The sequence below is a fragment of the Eleutherodactylus coqui genome, chromosome 7 (genome assembly GCF_035609145.1).
Source record: "Eleutherodactylus coqui strain aEleCoq1 chromosome 7, aEleCoq1.hap1, whole genome shotgun sequence".
NCBI lineage: Eukaryota > Metazoa > Chordata > Amphibia > Anura > Eleutherodactylidae > Eleutherodactylus > Eleutherodactylus coqui.
Genome location: NC_089843.1, coordinates 55,026,470 through 55,046,926, shown reverse-complemented (window position 1 = coordinate 55,046,926; position 20,457 = coordinate 55,026,470). Strand labels below are relative to the sequence as shown.

General features: G+C 44.1%; 1 protein-coding gene across 1 annotated transcript in view; it reads right to left on the bottom strand.

Moving 5' to 3' along the window:
- The window catches only part of NAT8L (N-acetyltransferase 8 like), a 57,898-nt gene that overhangs the window by 28,424 nt on the left and 9,017 nt on the right, over window positions 1-20,457 (bottom strand). Inside the window, exon 2 of the mRNA XM_066574613.1 lies at window positions 19,745-19,909. Within this exon, the coding sequence (XP_066430710.1) occupies window positions 19,745-19,909 (165 nt within the window). The remainder of the gene's footprint in view (window positions 1-19,744; window positions 19,910-20,457) is intronic.

The window sequence follows — 20,457 nt, the reverse complement described above, 5'->3', positions numbered from 1 at the left end:
TGTAGTCTGATCTAGGTGCAGTGATTTCTAGATGTTGGAGCAGTGTTACCTTAGTGCTATTCTCCAGCCTTGGCTTATTACAATGCTCATCCTCTGTTATGCTTTTCATCTATACCCACTCAGTGTAGTCAAATTCCTTTAATCTTGCATTAATTGGACTTGACAAGTATCATATTATGAAATGTCCTGGATTATCATATAACCATAAAGCGTGTTCGGGTAGCAAACCTTAGAAAAGCTGGCCTCGCTGACATAAAATACATTAGGGCCGGTATTGATGGAGTATTCATGTGGAATCTGTGCCGATTCTGGATCAGTTTTGCATCCCATTATTTTTTTATGTGAATCCGCGCCATAGACTATATGGTGTGGATTTTTTCAGAAGGCACATTTCAAATCCACACATGGAAAAGTAATAAGTGACATTTCATTTCTTAACGCAGATTCAACACCATAATCGCTTTGCATATTTAACACGCAGATTGAAAAGGCTGTGCAGCCTAATCATTCCCCGGTGTTAGCGATTTCGTGGGAAGGGCTGGTTTCTGTAGCAAGCAGACAGCTCCATTCTAGTGCAGTGGCCAGACTTAGTACTGCAGGCGAAGATTCCATTCACCTCAATGACTGCAATACCAAGCCTGTCCACTGCAGTAAGAACGGAGCTGTCAGCTTCCTGCAGGAATCAGCTCAGTGCACAAGTGCAGCAGGCCACCGAACGGCTGATCGGTGGTGGTTCTGGGCAACAGATACTCATCAATCTACTACTGATGACCTGTCCCGAGGACAACCCCTTTAAGGTGTGATAAGTTGCGTCTGCTGAACTTGGTGTATTTTTTTTCAAACAGCGGATTCATTGGAGGAGTTTCTGCTACTGAGGGCTACCAACCACCCCAATAGTAACTCTTATTCGTCCCCATACCAGCAATCCACTGCCAGTTGTGAAGATCAGAATGAGCACTGCTATTTATTGATAGGATCAGTCTGTGTAAAGGGCCCTTAAGTTAAACCACAGTATGCATATAGTCCATCTTCAGAAATATATATCAGGAAGGTTTCCTGAGATATATCACTGACGGAGGGCTGTAATGTACATCATTGTATACAGCGGCATCCATCGCCCATCGACTCTAGTCTATACATGATTAGGCCTCATTCACACAAGCGTTCGGTTGCATCTATTTAGCTGCAATAAAAAGTCGGCTGCAATCAGCTGATGGCTCCCATAGGTTCTATGGTAACGGCCAGCAAAGGGAGGGAGAGGGAGTTTAGCAGCGGCTAGCGCTACTAAACCATATCAGCAGGCTCTATTCAATTAATAGAAGCCATGCTGAGCATTCATGCTGGCTTAAGGAATTCTGGGCTGCGGCGTCTATACAGCCTATCTGGCCATGTGAATGGTCGAGAAAACGCGAATCGCCCTTGTGAATGAAGCCTGATTCATCTCTGTCTGTACAGGATTCCTGCTCTTCTGGATGTTGTGACAATGTAGCAGCTGCAGGCATGTAGCGATGGTTGTGTTTCTCATGTCTGCACTTTAGTTAGCAATTACCAGGCACAATGAAAGCAGTGACTTGAAATGACTAATCTCAATGCTCAGTAAATCAGTGGACAAGATTTCCGGTGCAGTTTTTTGCTTGGTTAATCCCCTGATTTTACATTTAGATTCAGGATCACAGGTTAAAGGACTCAGCCTGGAGAGCTTCAACAAAAATAGCACTTTTTACTGACTTGTAATTTATGTGAACGTAACATGAAATGGCGCAAGAGAAATTGAGTCTATGGCCGCCTGCAGACGGCCAGGTCGGATCCTGCTGCGAGAATTCTCGCAGCGGGATGTGGTCCTGTGCCCTTGCACAGCCCTGCGGCTCACCCTCTCTCGGCGTCTCCTCTCTGCGCTGTGTGTCGGCTGACGGCCAGCCGGAGCATGCGCAGACTAGAGCAGGCCCGTCACCACTGACATTTCTGTGCGGGCCTCGGCGAGACCCGCACAGAAATAGAACATGCCGCGATTTCTTTTCCACGTGTGTGTTTGCACGCAGACAAATCGCGGCCGTCTACCTAGGATTGTGTTATCTAATGCAATCCTATGGCAGCAGGCACGGGCGGAAATTTTGCGGGAAATCCCGCTGTAGAATTTCTGCCCGTGTGCAGGAGGCCTATATCACCTCTTTCACACAGCTAATAGCTAATAAAACGTTGCTCGGAAATCGCGACCATGTAAAGCATCGGATTCCAATGCATTCGTTTACATGAGCGATTTTTAGCCACAAGAAAAAAAAATCGCAACTGAAAATCTCCAAGTTGATGGCAATTATCAGCTGCGATTTTTCTTGCAGCGTCAAAAGATAGGCCCTGACCTATCTTTTGATAAAAATCGCAGGGAGCAAGGCAGGTCGTGGGAGGGAGTTTACCTGGGTCTGTCACTCATTGAAGAAGACAGCTGGCTCTATTTTGTTATTTAAGCTAAATAGAGCCATTCTGCCGAGTGCCGCTACAGCATCCATTCACACGATACGCTCGTGTCAATGGACAAGGAAATGCTAATTCCTTTTGAAATAAGATTGCAGCAATGCAGCGTTGCCATGATTGTTTTACGCGATACGTTTTGCGTGAAAACGCAACAGTTGTATGAAAGAGGCCTGAGGCACATGTACTGTGTTTACTATCTGGACTGTGTCAGGGGCCTCTAATACGAGTGCTTGACAGGGAATCCCAGCCATAATCATTCCTGTGCTCTTACACAAGAATGATCATCGCTCAGTGATTGGATCATTCCGGCCATCCGCCTCCATTCACTAAATCCATAAGTGAACAACTGCCTGTTTACACGGGTAGATCTGACCTTCAGTTTTCCGCATGTAGAAACTGAACAACGAATGAGACGCAAATAATTTCTTGTTTATTGTTCAGTTGGGGCATTTACACTGAACCATAATAGTTCATACTGGATGTGGGAGTCTAAGCCTGGGTTCACACAGGGCGGATTTGCCGCGGTTTTGCCGCAGCAGATCCGCCCGCGGCAAAACCGCCCGCGGCCGCTAATCTCGGGATTAGTCAGCCATGTGGATGAGATTTCTCAGAAATCTCGTCCACACGGGACGGCTAATCCGCTGCGGTAAATCCGGTTGAAACCGCGGCTGCGGCCGCCGCAGCCGCGGTTTCCAAAGATTGAGCAGGTCTGTTTACCTTTCCTTTTTTGTTTATTTATGTCGCGGCCCCGCTCTCCTCTATGGGAGCGCCGGCCGCAACGGAAAAGCATGCGGCTGAGCCGCTTCAAAGCCGCCGCGGCTTAAACCGCGGCGGTTCTCCCGGCGGTGATCTCGCGGTTTTTGCTGCGGCCAAACCGCGAGATTTCCGACGGGAATCCGCCCTGTGTGAACCCACCCTGAATGATTTATCGGCCTGTGTAATAAGGCTGCCTGCAGACAAATGGGTTGGATTCTGGATGCGGAGTACCACAACGGAATCTGACCCTGTGCCCGGCCGGTGACCCTGCGTACCTGCCTTCTATATCTGTACTGCGGATGGTCTGGATGGCTAGCCATCATACATGCGCAGTACAGATTTTCCTGGGCTGTCGTTAGCGCGGGTACCGCGACTTTTACACAATGTTATTCGTGGAAGGGCCGTAGGTCGGACAGTTCCATTGACTTCAATGGAAGCTGTCCGTGTGGACACCACACAAAAATAAGAGTATTTTCTGCTCTTGTGCAATTGATTTCCGCTCCTGTGCACAAACGCCCGCCCCGGATTCCGCAATGCAAATATGCCCATGTGCAGCCGGCCTAAAGGGGCCCTTATGCTGCACATAGACATACAATTGTAGCTTCTTAAAGTCAATGCCAACAAGCTTGTTTGTTAAATAAATACATTATGTAATTTCTATGAAGGGAGATAAGGAGTGGTCAGACACATCTGGTTCCGCTCATCTCTATGGGAAAGAAATTATTGTACAGGTTAACCATGTGATATTTTAATGCACCACTGCTGGGAAAATGAAGTATTACACAATATCCATTTAAATCAATGGGCTGTCCATGTAATGCAGGACAGAGCAGGTTGCCCAGATAGTGATGCTCTTTGCAGCCATTCTCCACTTCAATAGATGAGAGTCTTGAATGGGGAACCTCCTTTTATTTTTTTTTACCTGACAATCCCCCTATCTCAGTATGAGACATTGTACAATGGAGCAATAGATTCAGCTCCTTGTGAGCATGGTATGGTATACAGCATAACGGTTTGGTATCTGACTAAGTCCCAAGTGTCTCCTCTATGGCCATTCTCTGCATTCTGTCTTGTCCTAAGATATGTCATATTCTCCCTGCCAATTTGTTTGCTGCTACTACTGTAGGAAGATGGAAGTGGTGAATTATTTACATAGGAACACCGCTTTTCTCCTCATTCATCATACACGGCACGGCAGGTGGATGTCACCTCACTAAGCTGTTCTGCAGCACAGAACACAGTGAACTGGGGAAGTGATTAAAGTGCATCTTCCAGGATTATTTATCTTCTGCCATTATTCATGCAAAATTATTCCAGATTCTATTTTTCGCCGCACGTCTCTTTAATCGGACAATATTCTCTGTCTCACAACCAAAAAGTCTAATTATGTACAAGCTACGTTCCACTTTGCAATTAATTATTGCTGTAAAATAAAACGTGAAGCAAATGTACAAATAGTCCAAAAAATATATTATCTGTTCACAATAAACCTGCTTATTGTTTTAGGATTCATGCGGAGCACAATTTTGTGCGCATAGAGGATTACAACAGATAGAGAGGGCACTACAGGCAGGCTGTACAGACCCATACTACAGTCTGTGTGCTGCCTAATGAGCCCTCCATGAGGTGCCATATTGTATCCTAAGGCTGGGTTCACACAGGGCGGATTTGCCGCGGTTTTTCCGTTGCGGATTTGCCGCAGAAGAACCGCTTCTGCGGCAAAACCGCTTCAAAGGTTAATTTGGGCTTGCGGATTTTTCTGTGGATTTTCGTGCAGAAAAATCCGCAAGCGTTTTTTTTTCCGCAGCGCCTTTTTACTTTTTGCCGCATATTTGGTGCAGATTTGGCTGCGTCCATAGAGGTCTATGGACAAAAAAGCGCTGCGGAAAGGACCGAATAATGAACATGCTGCATCTTTTAAAACCGCGCCGCAGTTGCATTTCCGCACTGCGGCTGTGCGGAAAAAATCCGCACTGTGAGAACAGATTTTTGGCAAAACTCATTTGTGCTGCATTGCACTGCAAACGCAGCGGTTTTGCCGCAGTGCGGATATGCAACAGCAATCCGCGGCAAATTCGCCCTGTGTGAACCCAGCCTAAAAGCAATACTTTTATGGGAGAATATCACCATATATTGTATGTGATGGAGCACTCACATAATGATCACAATGTTACTGCATCACGCTGCTGACTGTGCCAGACTGCAAGTAGTAAAAAGAGAACTTCAGTGGAATGTTTTCATAATGGTAAAAAAAGATAGAAAAAGAGGTGCCAAAAATATCTGTGCGTTAAATTCTGTAAAGTTGAGTCATGAGTGAAAGAAGTTATCAAGTAGGTCTGGGCTGGATGGAGAAGAAAAGTGAAACTGAATTAATCCAATCAGAGAGGATGGCACCTGTGATCACTGGAAGTAACTCTGTATAAGGTCTACAGACATATATACACATTTATTTTTGGGGAACATATCTTTATAGACCTTAGCAATGTGTACATCTAAGCAAAAAGCTTGGAGGGTGAGCCCAAGTCCCAAGGTTCTATGGGCACAATATTCAGCATTGACTGCTAGTAGAGATGAGCGAGTATACTCGCTAAGGCACATTACTCGAGCGAGTAGTGCCTTAGCCGAGTATCTCCCCGCTCGTCTCTAAAGATTCAGGGGCCGGCGGCGGGCGGGGGAGAGCGGGGAGGAACGGAGGGGAGATCTCTCCCTCTCTCCCCTGCTCCCCGACGCAACTCACCTGTCACCCTCGCCGGCCCCCGAATCTTTAGAGACGAGCGGGGAGATACTCGGCTAAGGCACTACTCGCTCGAGTAATGTGCCTTAGCGAGTATACTCGCTTATCTCTAAATGCTAGTCAATATTTATGTGGCTAAGAAAAGGAAATTCAATATCTAATGTAGTAAGGGTATATGGATAAAATCTGCCTCAGAAAACAGCAGCACACATAGGGTTGTTTGCTTATACATGGACCTTGATGCTGTGGAGAAAAGAGAGCATTGGTGGTGGTGGGGTGGGGGAAGGGGTTTAAGAAAGCACATTTCTAGTTAATGCCTATACTACAGAGGGATGCACAATGTTTCAAAAGGGGTTGATGGGAAAGACGAACCATCCCTTGAAGGCACTTTAAAACATAAGGATATGGGAAATATATTTGTCCTCAGAAGAACCTTGACCAATCCTGATCCTAAAACCAAGCACATCATTACCAAGCAAGGTGGAGGGAATATTCAGAAGAGGCCCAACTGCACCTGTCTGGTTCTCAACCTAATCAAAGAAATTAGCCCAAAAGTATTGATCGTCTGTCTAGAAAATTGACCTTTTGAGAGCTTTAAGGAAAATTCTAATGGCTATACGGTAGACTGTCTCTCTATGCTACAAAGATTTTTATTCTTCCCTCTCAAACAATGGAAGATAAGAAATAATCTCTTCAGAAGTCATACAGCTATACAGCTTCAAGATAGAAAAAAAAGCAAGAAAAAGAGCAAGAAGTGCTGGAAAAAGAAAACTAGTAAGTGATATACTACCTGTGTACCGAGAAAGAAGTACCAGGGCATATTACATAGTAAGAAGATATGAGACTTAAGATGGCTGTTTCATGAAGATCGTTCCTATCTATTTGACCTATTGGGCCATATGGACGTCATGGGAATGGGGAAGGATACAAACCGGAATGCTTTGGTGGACCTGGCTTATTCATGCATTACATTGACACAGCTATTCATTTGAATGATTGCCGTGTAATACCCTATTTGCCCAGCAGTGGCCACTGCAGTTGGAATGTCTGGTCTGCATTTTCCTCTTTAGCAATGCACCTGATCATGGGGAATGAAAGATGCCATACCAGCAGTGATCAACAGATCACCTGGTCTGCTTCCATCTCAAAAGGAGTTACAATCTTGAAACAGTGCCTTCAAGCCCATTTTGCCCCAGGACATACATATATACGTCCCGTACATGTGGCGTTTGTATGGAGCAGGATTCGGAGCTGATCCTGCTCCATACATGGTGGGTGCCGGCTGTCTTTCAGTGTTCATTGTAACTGTTAACCCTTTAAATGCCCCAATCGGTATTCCTAGGTCCCGAATGGTCCCCCCATGATGAGATTGCAAAGTGCTGTTTGGTTGCCATGACAGCATGGGGCCTTTTGAAGGCCACCAGGACTACCATGGCTGATTGCCTATTAAACCAAGCCAGTCTATCAAGCCTGTGGCATGGCTTGATAGTCTGTCTGCTAGAACGCGGTATAATGCAATAGTATGGTATTGCATTATACTCTATGAGCGATCAAAGAACTACAAGTTCAAGCCCCCAATGAGGGCTTTAAAAAAGCTGTAAAAAGTTTTTAGCAACTATTAGAAAAAATAAAAAGGTAATGAAAGTTCAAAAAACCCTCCCCATATTTATAATTTAAAATATCAGCCCAAAAAAACAAAAACATTTAGTATCGCCACATCTGCAATAGTCTGATCTATTAAAGTAATGCATGAGTTATCCCACATGGTGACGTCATCAGAAAAAAAAAATGCAAAACCAGAATTGCACTTTTTTGGTCACTCTGCCTCCAAAAAAACCAAAAATTAATAAAAGGATTTCATTTTTTTTTTATTCTTTCATTTCACTCCACTTTGAATTTTTTTTCAGTACATTACCCGTATGCTAAATAGTAGCATTAAATAATACAAGTCATCCCAGAAAAAAACCAAGCCCTCACACAGCCTCGTTGATGGATACATAAGAGTTATGATTTTTTGAAAGTAGGGAGGAAAAAGCAAAAGTAAAAACTTAAAAGGCCGTGTCATTAAGGGGTTAAAGACTGTTTAAAGCCGAGCAGAACATGTAAATGTCCATATGAAGAGCAGCATCTGTTTGTACAGAACTGTAAAGAGCAACATGAACAGCAATGAATAGTTGTACTTAGTATATCACTGCAGTACTAACCTGCTATTAGCACCAGCTCTTTTCAAAACCACATAGCCTGAGGGCACGGGTCTATAAGGACATATTTATAAAGTGTGACTGCCTCTGCACTTGGACATAAAATCACCAGCTGGAACCAAAGTCTGTGCGTTAGAGTAGACCAATCATTATACTGGAATCAGAAAATCTACTTTATCCCCCGGCAATCATATATACTGTCAATTTATAGTGAAGCGTTCTGTTAAATGTGTCTCGGGTCGAATTGCTGCAAATTAAGTTAACTTTATAAATGAGCAGCTACTGTAAAATCATATGCAGAACACTATGTAGACATTCGTGTGTGCCTACAGAGGAGAGCCAGCTATCAGGTCCAGCCATCGCTTCTACTTCACGGCCAATGTGAACAGTCTTATTCCTTATGTACTCAGGACAGAAAGCTTCTAATCAACCAAATTGCTCAATATCGCCCCTAAATGGCCTGATTCAGGTAGTAACATTGGGCCAGTGCATTTTTTTAAAGAGGTTGTGTGTTTTCAATATAACCACTTTATAAGGCTGGGCATTAGAGATGAGCGAACGTACTCGGTTCGGGTGTTTTTGTACTCGAGCACCGCTTTTTCCGAGGGACTGACTACTCGGACGAAAAGATTCGGGGGGCGGCGTGGTGGAGCGGGGGGATGCAGTGGGGAACAGGGGGGAGCTCTCTCTTCCCCCCCCCCCACTCCCGTCTGCAACCCCCCGCTCACCCCCGGCGCTCCCCGAATCTTTTCGTCCGAGTAGTCAGTTACTCGGAAACAGAGGTGCTTGAGTGCAAAAACACCCGAACCGAGTACGCTCGCTCATCTCTACTGGGCATGCGTTAAAATAAAAAAAAATAAACCATACTTACCTGCCTTCAGTCCCCCTGGGTACCAATAACTGGCTCTGCTGTTCCATCCCTGTCCTCCACCGCAAGTCAAGGGACCAGTGTGGCGAATTAGAGGCCGCAGCAAATTTCTGGCATTATGGCACCCAGGATATGAGCGCTGATACCTGGGATTCAGAAGGTGACTCTACAGCTGCATAGGTCTGCTGACTTCTAGCAGCGAGGGTTGCGAGCAGAGCAGGTGAGAATGCTTTCTTTTAACACATGCCCAGCCCTATAAAATGGTTATATTGAAGACACAAACATTCTTTAAACTAACTCCTCTCTACCATGTCGGCAAAGAACATTGGAGGTTTTTTTAACCAGAATTGCGCTCAATCAAAGGAGAATTATATTGGTAATTTACCATTATGGACGTCTCCAACAAGGGCTAAAAGGGTTTGAGTATAGTACTGCTGGCACTTAAACATTTCCTCTACAAAAATGTAGTATAACATATGGCACCTAGAAAAATCAGTATGCCCCATGGAGTACAAGGTGGCACCATGTTGAGAAAAGAACTCTTAATTCTGGTTACTATTGCTTATCATGGTAGCTCAGTGGTTAGCACTGAGATCCTGGGTTTGACCCCAACCAAAGACTACCGTACTCAAAAAACATACTGACTGACCCAAGTCTGCATCTAAGATAAGGAAAATAGATTGTAAACCCAACTGGGGACACAGACTTACAGTACATGAATGGTGAAAAGCTTTGTACAGTGCGGCAAACTATGTTGGCGATATATCAGGATAAAAGCGGAGGAGTTTACAGTGGATTACCTTCCATAACATCCTAAAAGAGCAAATGAACACTGGTTGACCAGGCGGATCAACTGCCTTGGACAATCCCAAAGTCCTACTACTACTTTGACTGCTGTTAAAGAGGTTCTACTACTTTCAACAACATTTACCTCTTTTAACAATTGTGGCATGATTAATAAGCTGTTGATATAACATGATACCCGTTACTGTTTGGAACTGGAAATGCGAGAATGTGTCACGTGACTCGCTTCTCCCTCATTTTTGGGACTTCCAGCGACATTATGACCATGTGCCTGGTTGTTAATTTCTGCCAAGGTAATGTACACCGTGTTGTTAGTGACGTAATGTTTGCTGCCTAAGCTGGATGTACTGCTTGTGTCTGTCTACTTCCCCGCACATGAACAAGCTTGTTCACAATCCCTGCATGCGCATTTCCGATAACGACTTGCGCACACCTTTTTATCCCTCCTGTGAATCCTATATTGTACCTGTGCCCGAAGAGTGGCGCCCAGTGTGTATATGGCACCCTCGGGTGTAGTGAGTGGGATTTGGTCACTGAAAGGGAGGTGTGTGGGGTGGATCTAGCGTTGGCTGCGAAGCCAACACTAGGATTCATGGGTATGGACCAAAACAGGAGCCAGAAACTATTGCAGGAAGAACATGTGCACAATTATAAACCGGTCTGGTAGTGGAATAGATAGAATGGCTCAGGATTTAAAGCAGGGACGTAATTGAATTTATCAAATACAATATTTACGACATTTTGGCCAAATGTCGAGAAAAAAAGGTTTGGAACTGGTAAAACTCCTTCAAATTCTTGGCAAGCTATTTTTGTGTATTTGGTCCATACCAAGAAAGCATCACAAGAGATTAAAATTTTCAGTGGACAAAGACCATAATTTGGGACTATTCATAGAGATGTGGGACATAGGGGTGCTTTTCCCATGGGTCGGGTGAATACATTCACATAAACCTCCAGTTATTTTGCTCTATACGCTATGTTTAGCCTGCTGTGCCTCTTAGCTACAGTACGGGAGTGGAATGATCCCTTGTAGAAGAAAAATTCCACGTACAACGATGAGACAGAAACTTTTTAGAAGGTTATGAAGGAACCCAGATATATATTCCTGAAGTTATTACATTCTAACAATCGTATTGTTAAGACATAGATGGATGAATGCTTTGGAGCCACAGCATTAAATGGTATCTGTCACTAGATCTGACTTCATCTCTAAGTTAGAGAAGACCTAGTAGGGGTAGAAGAGACAAGAGGGCTTGTTTGTGGTTGCTCAATTTGCTCATAGACTTGTCTGAAGTGCAATAGGGGCGCGGTGCTATTAAGCCCACACCTTGATGCTCACTCTCCATTGTTGAAACTCCTGTTGTTTGTTGTTGTATTAATCTGTATATAATTTGGGTTGGTAGTGACCTCCAGTGCTAAAAATGTTACATTACTGCTCACCCCTCCTCTATAAAAGAAAAATAGTTACTGGCTGGCCTGGTCACATGGTCTGGGGGAAGTTCCTGCATTAAGAGAGCAAGAGGATCTTTTAGGGACTGAGACCTGTATAAGGGGCAGACAGAAGCTGTGACATAGCGAGGGGAGGAAATGCAGCTGAGCAAACAGAGGAACAAACACAGGTGAACAGTGGCAGCCTGTGACTGAGAGTGCTAATTGATGCTGCCTGTACGACCACAGTGTCAGGAGCCTTCACCGAGAGAGACCAGAGGAAGCAATACAACTTAAGGCCTATTTAGACCCAACGATTCTCGTTCAAAATTCGATGAAAGCAGTCTTTTGAGCGAGAATCGTTGAGTCTAAATGCACGGTCATCGTGCAATTTTCGTGCACGAGTCAATCCTCGCTCAATTCTAATTTTCCTGAATTGAGCAATGAACTCTTATCAGCGGTGCAGGTGTTATTACAGTTGGCAGTGCTGATGAGATTCTTACAGCCTATGTCCCACTGGTAGTTCACAGTGGGACACGAGCTGTAAACGCGAAGAACAATACAGCTGTTTGCTTATGCAAAACAACTGTATTGTTCGCCGAGCGATGGCGGCGGTGTCCCGCTCCGCCTGCATAGCTTTTAAGTAGCTACTTAGCTACTATAGACTACGCAAAGATGATCGCTCAAAACTGTCACTCAAACTGTCGTTTGAGCGACTTTTGAGCGATCATCTTTCAGTAAAAATGGGGTCTTAGGGCTCATACCCACTGGCAATAGAGTTTCCTGCGATTCAAGAGTGATTGAAAACACATAATTATGAAACCAATGATTTTCAATGGTTTCATTCCCATTTGCGATGTCTTCACTCAAGGCTCGCAGAGCTAAGAAAAACCTGTGCTATTGCCCATTGTTTTCAATGGGGCCGACGGCGGCAGTGTCGGCCCCATTGAAAACATAGGGAGTACATTGCGCTCCCCTAAAAAAGTTGTGACAGCTATGGCACAGGCTTCCCCCGTGGGGATGAAGGAGTCCCCTGCCACAGCTGTCACAGCTGTGGCAGAGGTCTGCTATGCTATCCCATTGCTTTCAATAGGGCCGGTGCTGCAGCCGCACCATTGAAAGCAATGGGATGAAGGCATCCCCTGCAGCAATGATTTTCAGGGGGTGGCGGTGAGGGGGAGACTTGAAATATAAGCCCTACCCCAAAAATCATCCCTAGCTGAAAAAAGAAGTTAAAAAAAAGTTAACTCACCTAGAAGAGCAGTCCAGCTCTTTTCTCTGTGCCCGGCAGTCTTCATCTGTCTTCCCGTGGCCAGGAATGATTTTCAGGGTAGGGCTTATATTTCAAGCCTTCCCTCCTCCCCTCCCCCCGAAAATCATCACTGCAGTGGATGTCTTCATCCTATTGCTCTCAATGGGGCGGCAGTAACATCGGCCCCATTGTAAGGAATGGAATAGCATCACGGACCTCTGCCACAGCTGTAGCAGGGGATTCCTACATCCCTGCGGTCCCCGTGGGTATGAAGGAATCCCCTGCCATAGCTGTCACAGCTGTTTCAGGGGAGCACGATGTACTCCCTATGTTTTCAATGGGGCTGACGCTGCTGCCATCGGCCCTATTGAGAACAATGGGCGATAGCGTAGATTTTTCTTAGCACTGTGAGCCTTGAGTGAAGACATCACAAATGAGAATGAAACGATTGAAAATCGTTTCATAATCATGCGTTTTCATTTACTCTCGCATTGCAGGAAAGTCTATCGCCAGTGGGTACAAGCCCTTAGGTTTTTAGAAAGAGAGAGAGAGACAGTCCTGCAACACTTTACATTGATCATCTCATTCGGACTTTGTCAGACTTCTCCCCTCTTCTGTGGTACTGAGGACAGCTGGAGAACTGTAAGTTTAGAGCGGTCCTCGATTTAGTATCTGTGTCGCCTGCCCCTTCTGCGACAAAAGTAGCATTCCATTCATATATTGGGAATCCTATATGGAGTAGTTTCTACTTCGTGATACCTTTTACCTTTTCCCTACTGCAAGGGAAACTTTAGTTTTACAATTCTACTATGTTCTGGAAGTAAGTCACAAAGCACAGCTCAGACCTCATTAAAATCAGTCCCCCATGACATCCATGGATTAGAATTGGCAAATATGGTGTCCTACAGTGCCATATGGTTAGCAGGACATAGGATCCACTTTGTCTTCTAGCTGAGGGGTTCACTGTTAACAGTATAGGTACGGTATGTAGGCAGTAAAGAGTCTGGAGGTGCACAAGGAAAAGTGCAGCGGCAGGAGAGGAGAATCGGCAGAGACAGCAAGCCTCCACATAGAGAAGGCCGGGATGGCTTGCTACCATCTTTGTCTTCTTGAGTGTTGAATACACAGCCTTCAGTGAGCACTGAATGTGTAATATATGAAGTAGCAATGTCACTCACCAAGTGCCCGCAAGGGGCTAGAGTTGCATAGTATTCCTATGTTTGGAGGTCAACACAGAAGGAGGAGCTTGGAGGACTTGGGTGTGCGTTGAAATATAACCGGTTATCTTAGTTGGGCAACACCCGTAAGAACCAAAATAAATGTCAATATTCATTAACTATAAAAACTTTAATGTTTACCAAGTTCTGAGAAAATGTAAATATTCTGTTCATAAACTGAACACTTTCTAGTAAAATTTAACCCAGTGTTTTTGTATGACCTCTTCAGAGTCTTCATTCTACAGATGGGAGCTACCCTTCTACAAGGCTAACAGTAGGGTTTGTCATCATATGATCAGGTCAGAACCTGTCATGATGTCAATGGGTGGTAATTAAACCACTTTACATCTAGTTTTCTATATGTTTCCATTTACTACTGTGGGGAAAATTGAACAGATTGGATCATGATTGATCCTCCCTCCCGCCTTTCATGGTAAAATGTTCTAATCTGCTGTCTTCCTCGAATAAATTGCAAAACCCATAGAAAGTGACTGTCATTGGTTTCTCGATCAATGTAGATCAAGTCTAAAGCAAAGAAGTGCAAAAACATCAATGCTGTCAGATGAATGTATTTGATGCGTGCCTAGATATGGCAATAGTTACAATATGCCAGTAGATTGACGCTCTAGACACAGGATAATGGTAGCTTGAAGACCGTAGTCATAAGACAGAGGTCATCTGAAGGCAGATTGTTACAGTCATAAGACAGTGTTAGGCAGAATGCTAACTGTAAGATGGGGTAGACACAATGCTATAGGCATAAGATAGCGGTAAGCGGAAAGCTATCGTCATAAGGTGGTAGAGTAAATGCAATAGCCATAAGATTGCAGTAGACTGAATGCTATAAATATTAGAAATATGTTACATTCTTTATTATGAGCCAAATTAAAATAGTTAAAATAAGATGATAAGCCACATGAAGCAGACCACATCCAATGGCGCCTCTACCATAAGGCGATCTGAGCCTGCTGCCTCAGGCAGCAGTCTGCAGAACCTCGGACGGGCAGCGCTAGATTTGCCACCCGGACGGTACTTAAAGGGGTTGTCCCGCGCCGAAACGGGTTTTTTTTTTTTTCAACCCCCCCCCCGTTCGGCGCGAGACAACCCCGATGCAGGGAGGTAAAGAAAGCTCACCGGAGCGCTTACCTGAATCCCCGCGCTCCGGTGACTTCTCTACTCACCGCTGAAGATGGCCTCTTCCTCCGTGGACCGCAGCTCTTCTGTGCGGTCCACTGCCGATTCCAGCCTCCTGATTGGCTGGAATCGGCACGTGACGGGGCGGAGCTACACGGAGCTACACGGAGCCCCATAGAAGACTGCAGAAGACCCGGACTGCGCAAGCGCGGCTAATTTGGCCATCGGAGGGCGAAAATTAGTCGGCACCATGGAGACGAGGACGCCAGCAACGGAACAGGTAAGTATAAAACTTTTTATAACTTCTGCATGGCTCATAATTAATGCACAATGTACATTACAAAGTGCATTATTATGGCCATGCAGAAGTGTACAGACCCACTTGCTGCCTCGGGACAACCCCTTTAAGACCAGCATTTGCTTTTACTGGCTATATTAATGGCCGGTAAAAAATAATTGCCACCTGCAAGTCAAACGGGCAGCAACACGACAAGCATTTAACATACTTGGTATGTAGGTTGAGTCCGGCGGCCGGCACAGCTTTATTCAGTCTGTGACCTCTGACATCTCTCCCCAGGCATCTGTGTTCCTGCATAAAGATGCCTTCCTCTATACAGCGCAGATAGTGAGCAGAGAGATCAAGGGTCACATACTGATTACAGCAGCGGTGACCCCTGGGATCAGAGCTACAGACCGAGTGAGTTAAATGCTTGATGTTGTGGGGTTGCTGCCTGGCTAAAGGTCCCTTATGGGTTGCACTATAACTACTGATGCCACTATAGTGGTCACTATTACTACTGGCACCACTGTGGTAGGCACTATTACTACTGGCGCCACTGTGGTGGTCACTATTACTCCTGGAGCTACTATGGAGGCCACTATTACTACTGGGGCACCTAACAGGGTCATTATTACTGCTGTAACCACTAATGGGGTAGATATTATTACGGAGACAACTAATGGAGTTAATATTACTACTGGAGCCACTATTGTGGTCAGTATTACTTTGAGGCCACCAATGCGGTCACTATTACTACACAAACCACTAATGGGGTCAGTATTACTACTGGAGCCATTAAGCCATTAAGGGGGTTACTATTACTATTGGGGCTACTACTGGTGGCACTATTATTACTGGGACCACTAATATCCGTGTTCCTTCCCTTAGTATATTAAATACACCAGCACACCGTCCACACACATAACAGATACCAAATGGCATAACAAATGTAGAATAGCTAAAAGAGGAACAGAATCCTAAAAGTAGCGCAATCCCGGAGCTTCCATCTTCCATATGGGTTATGTACTGCTGCTATTAGCCCCCTCCATGTGAACAGGTCTGATAAGTGCACCATATGTATGGATGGTCATTGACTGACTTTTAGGATTCTGTTCCTCTTGTAGTCAATCTACATTTATTATGGCAGATATCCATTATGTGCGTGATTGGTGTACTGGGGTAATTAATATGCTAACAGAGGAAATATGGATACTGTCACTGTATTTGCATGATGTAGGCATTTTTTCTGGGATGCAGTTTATAATCTTATTTTAACGGTTTGCTGTCCCACTACTTATATAGGTGAAGAAAGTGCTAGAATGTTCTCTATTAAAGTGCATTAAGCAAATAACTGTAGATTAAAGGGAATGTGTCACTAGGTTGATGCTGCCTGAAGTGTGGGCAGCATGAATCTGGGCAGATATCTACACAGCAGCTATGTATGTCTTATTCTGAAACACTGCAGCCTTTTAGAATGAACCTACTTTGAAGTTTGGTACCAAGTGGCGCTCCGAGCCACGGGGTGGGGCTGCGCCGGCCTCTCCCTGCCCAGATGATCTGGAGTGACAGCTCTCTCCCTGCTTGTCTGTTGGGAGAGAGTTGTTACTCTGGATGCTGCAGGCGGGGAGAGGTCGGCGTGGCCCCGCCCCATTACACAGAGCGCCACTTCGTATCAAACCTCAAAGTATGCTTATTCGTAAACGCCGGAGTGTTTCAGAATAAGGCATACACAGGCGCAATGTAGGTATTTGCCCCACGTTCATGCTGCCCACACTGCAGGCAGCATAAACCTGCTGACAAGTTCCATTTAAAAACTCAAAATAACATGAAATATAAAATAGTAAAATTTCCAAAATCTTGACAAGTCTGAAGATATTTCATTTAGTATTTATATTTTCTAGGTCAATGTATAATTTTCTGCCTTATCATCCCAACTGCAGCATTATCAATGCAGCTACTGAACGAATGTGCCGTGTGTACAGTATCATGTCACCGTCTCATTGGGTTTATTTATTATCATATTTGTAAATAGATAGAAAGATACATAGTCAGAAAGACATACATGAGATAGATAGATAGACAGACAGACATGAGATAGATAGACAGACATACATGAGATACATAGGCAGACAGACATACATGAAATAGATAAAGACAGACATGCATGGGATAGATAGACAGACATACATGAGATATATAGACAGACATGCAGGAGATAGATAGACAGACATACATAAGATAGATAGATAGACAGACATGCATGAGATAGATAGACAGACATGCATGAGATAGGCAGACAGACATACATGAGATAGATAAAGACAGACAGACATGAGATAGATAGGCAGACAGACAGACATGAGATAGATAGACAGACAGACATATGAGATAGATATACAGACATACATGAGATACATAGGCAGACATACATGAGATACATAGGCAGACATACATGAGATACATAGGCAGACAGATATACATGAGATAGATACAGATAGACATACATGAAATAGATAAACAGACAGACATGAGATAGATAGTCAGACATGCGTGAGATACATAAGCAGACAGACATACATGAGATAGATAGACAGACATGCGTGAGATACATAGGCAGACAGACATACATGAGATACATAGATAGAGACAGACATACATGAGATAGATAGACAGACAGACATGCATGAGATAGATAGACAGACAGACAGACAGACATGAGATACAAAGACAGAAATACATAAATAAGACAGACAGTCATACATGAGATAGATAGATGGATATTAGATAGATAGATATTTCACAGTTATACCAATTATGTCTTCTATTGAACACATTAAGTAAACACCCTCAGTGAAGGGGGAAATGTAAGTTAAAGGGGTTGTCCAGTTACTGGACAACCCGCTTCAATAGCACTGCCTGCATTAAAATAATAAACAAGAGCATACCTCTGCCCCCCCATCCCTGCGGCTGTCGGGATGCAGTACAGCACTGCATCTTACTGCAATTCCGGCGATTGTTATGACATATGAGGTCACTGGAAATCAGGTGACTACTGCAGCCAATGAGAAGCTGTAGCATCACCACTTGTTCTCCTGGCATCAGCACTCATATTGTGAGCACCATGATGTCAGGAGTTCAAGAACATGACACTGCAGCTCCTCATTGGCTACAGCAGTCACTTGATTTCCTGTGACATCATATGTCACAACAATCACTGGGACCATAGCGGGCTGCAGCGCTGTGCTGCATTCCAGGGGCCATGGGTGGGGTAAGTATACTTTTATGTTTATTATTTGAATGCAGGCAGTGCTATTGAAACACTGTATTAAGACTTCTGCAGCGGCTAATTGTCAAAAGATGTCTCAGTTAAACAGGTGAGATTGGAAATGCAGGGTTTCACAGATGCTTTTCCCATTAAATAAAGTCACACAGAAACTGGTTACTGACAAATCTGTTCTTTTCAAGGAAGATTGGCTAGTGTGAACCATGACTTGATGCAAACAACTTTCAGAAGACCCCAAAAAGATGTATTATAGAGATGCTGTATGCCAATCCAAGGTTAGACAAACTAGCTAAAAATAGAGAATGGTACAACTGTTTGTGTATTGTAGTTTTTAAAGAGTGTATTAGTCACATTTCAGTATTTTATCAGCAACCAATATAGAAATCCAAGTAATTCTAAAGAGTTTTGTGCATTGTCTTGCGACTCTGTGTGTACTATATATATATATATATATATATATATATATATATACACACACACACACACACACACATTTCAAAAACTTGCCAGAACTTAAGTTGTCAAATGCAAATTTGTGATCCTGTGTGAATTGTCCCTCGATCAAGTTACACAGATCCAGTACAAATGTGACAGATGTGTCTGCTTTTAACCTTTCTTGTATTGCATTGAGGGCTTATTCACACCTCAGTATTTTGTTAGCAAAAACCAGGGTCCAAAATACCGAAGAAATGCAATTTTTTCCATTATACTTTCTTTCTGTACGTTCCATTCCTGGTTTTGGCTTACAAAATACTGCTGTGTGAATAAGCCCTAAGTTATACAATTTGTCATGATACCAAGTCGATATGATCTTGTGCCATCCAAGTAATGTATACTCTTTTTTTTTACAAGGGAGTCTATGGGTGACGGATAAGATCGGTCGGGGAATCTGTTGGATCTGTACGTTTTTTTCGCATCTCAGGATTTGTCATGTTCAGAGACAAGTCAAGGAAGAGCATATCTGTTTATTACTACAATCCAGGACACATACATCAGCATTCACCCACCTCTGGCAAATAGTCATAAATAAATGAACACATACCTACCTTTTCAGCTCATACACCATCCGGGAAATGTGATCGCTGGTAGCTTTATCTTGCAGTCAGATATACACAGAAAATAACCACAAAATCAGGGTTGGTTTTTCTAACCTAGATAGAAGAGCATGCATGGAGATTCCTGGACTTAGTTAAAAAAAAATGGAAAAGATGTCTGTGCCATTTCTCAGCGTTGACTCGAAGCAAGAATAAAATGCCTGATTTGGGGGGGCTCAGCGTAGAATGTTCCTTTATGGTAGAGGGGGAGGGGTTATACTCACCTGGCTGTTTCATGTAATATTGTTCAATATCAGACATGTCCGTGCGTAGAGCACACTCGAGATGGTGGAGGATAATTTTTCTACTGTAGTAGTATCTCATGCCCAATAGAATGATGGGCATACAGGACGCCAGCACCAAGGAGTTGGTCACAACAAAGCATATTACTATGGAGATAAGGAAGAAAAATAAACGATACCTGTCAGAAAAGAGAATTTAGTGTTGATTTCGGAATAGAAAATCCCAAACAACAAGAATCAGAGAGAACAGGTTACAATATGACAAAATGCAATGGACAGTAATCATTCCAATAACATGAGAACAAATACATATACATATCAATAAAGAGATACAGCAGAGCGCAGTTTATCATAGGTAATAGAGATGAGCGAGTATACTCACTAAGGCACATTACTCGAGCGAGTAGTGCCTTAGCCGAGTATCTCCCCGCTCGTCTCTAAAGATTCGGGGGCCGGCGGGTGACAGGTGAGTTGCAGCGGGGAGCGGGGGGGGGGGGGGGGGGGGGGAGAGGGAGAGAGAGATCTCCCCTCCGTTCCTCCCCGCTCTCCCCCGCCGCTCCCTGCCCCCCGCCGGCCCCCGAATCTTTATAGACGAGTGGGGAGATACTCGGCTAAGGACTACTCGCTCGAGTAATGTGCCTTAGCGAGTATAGTCATTGTGATGTCACAGCATGCTGCGGTTTTATACAGGAAAT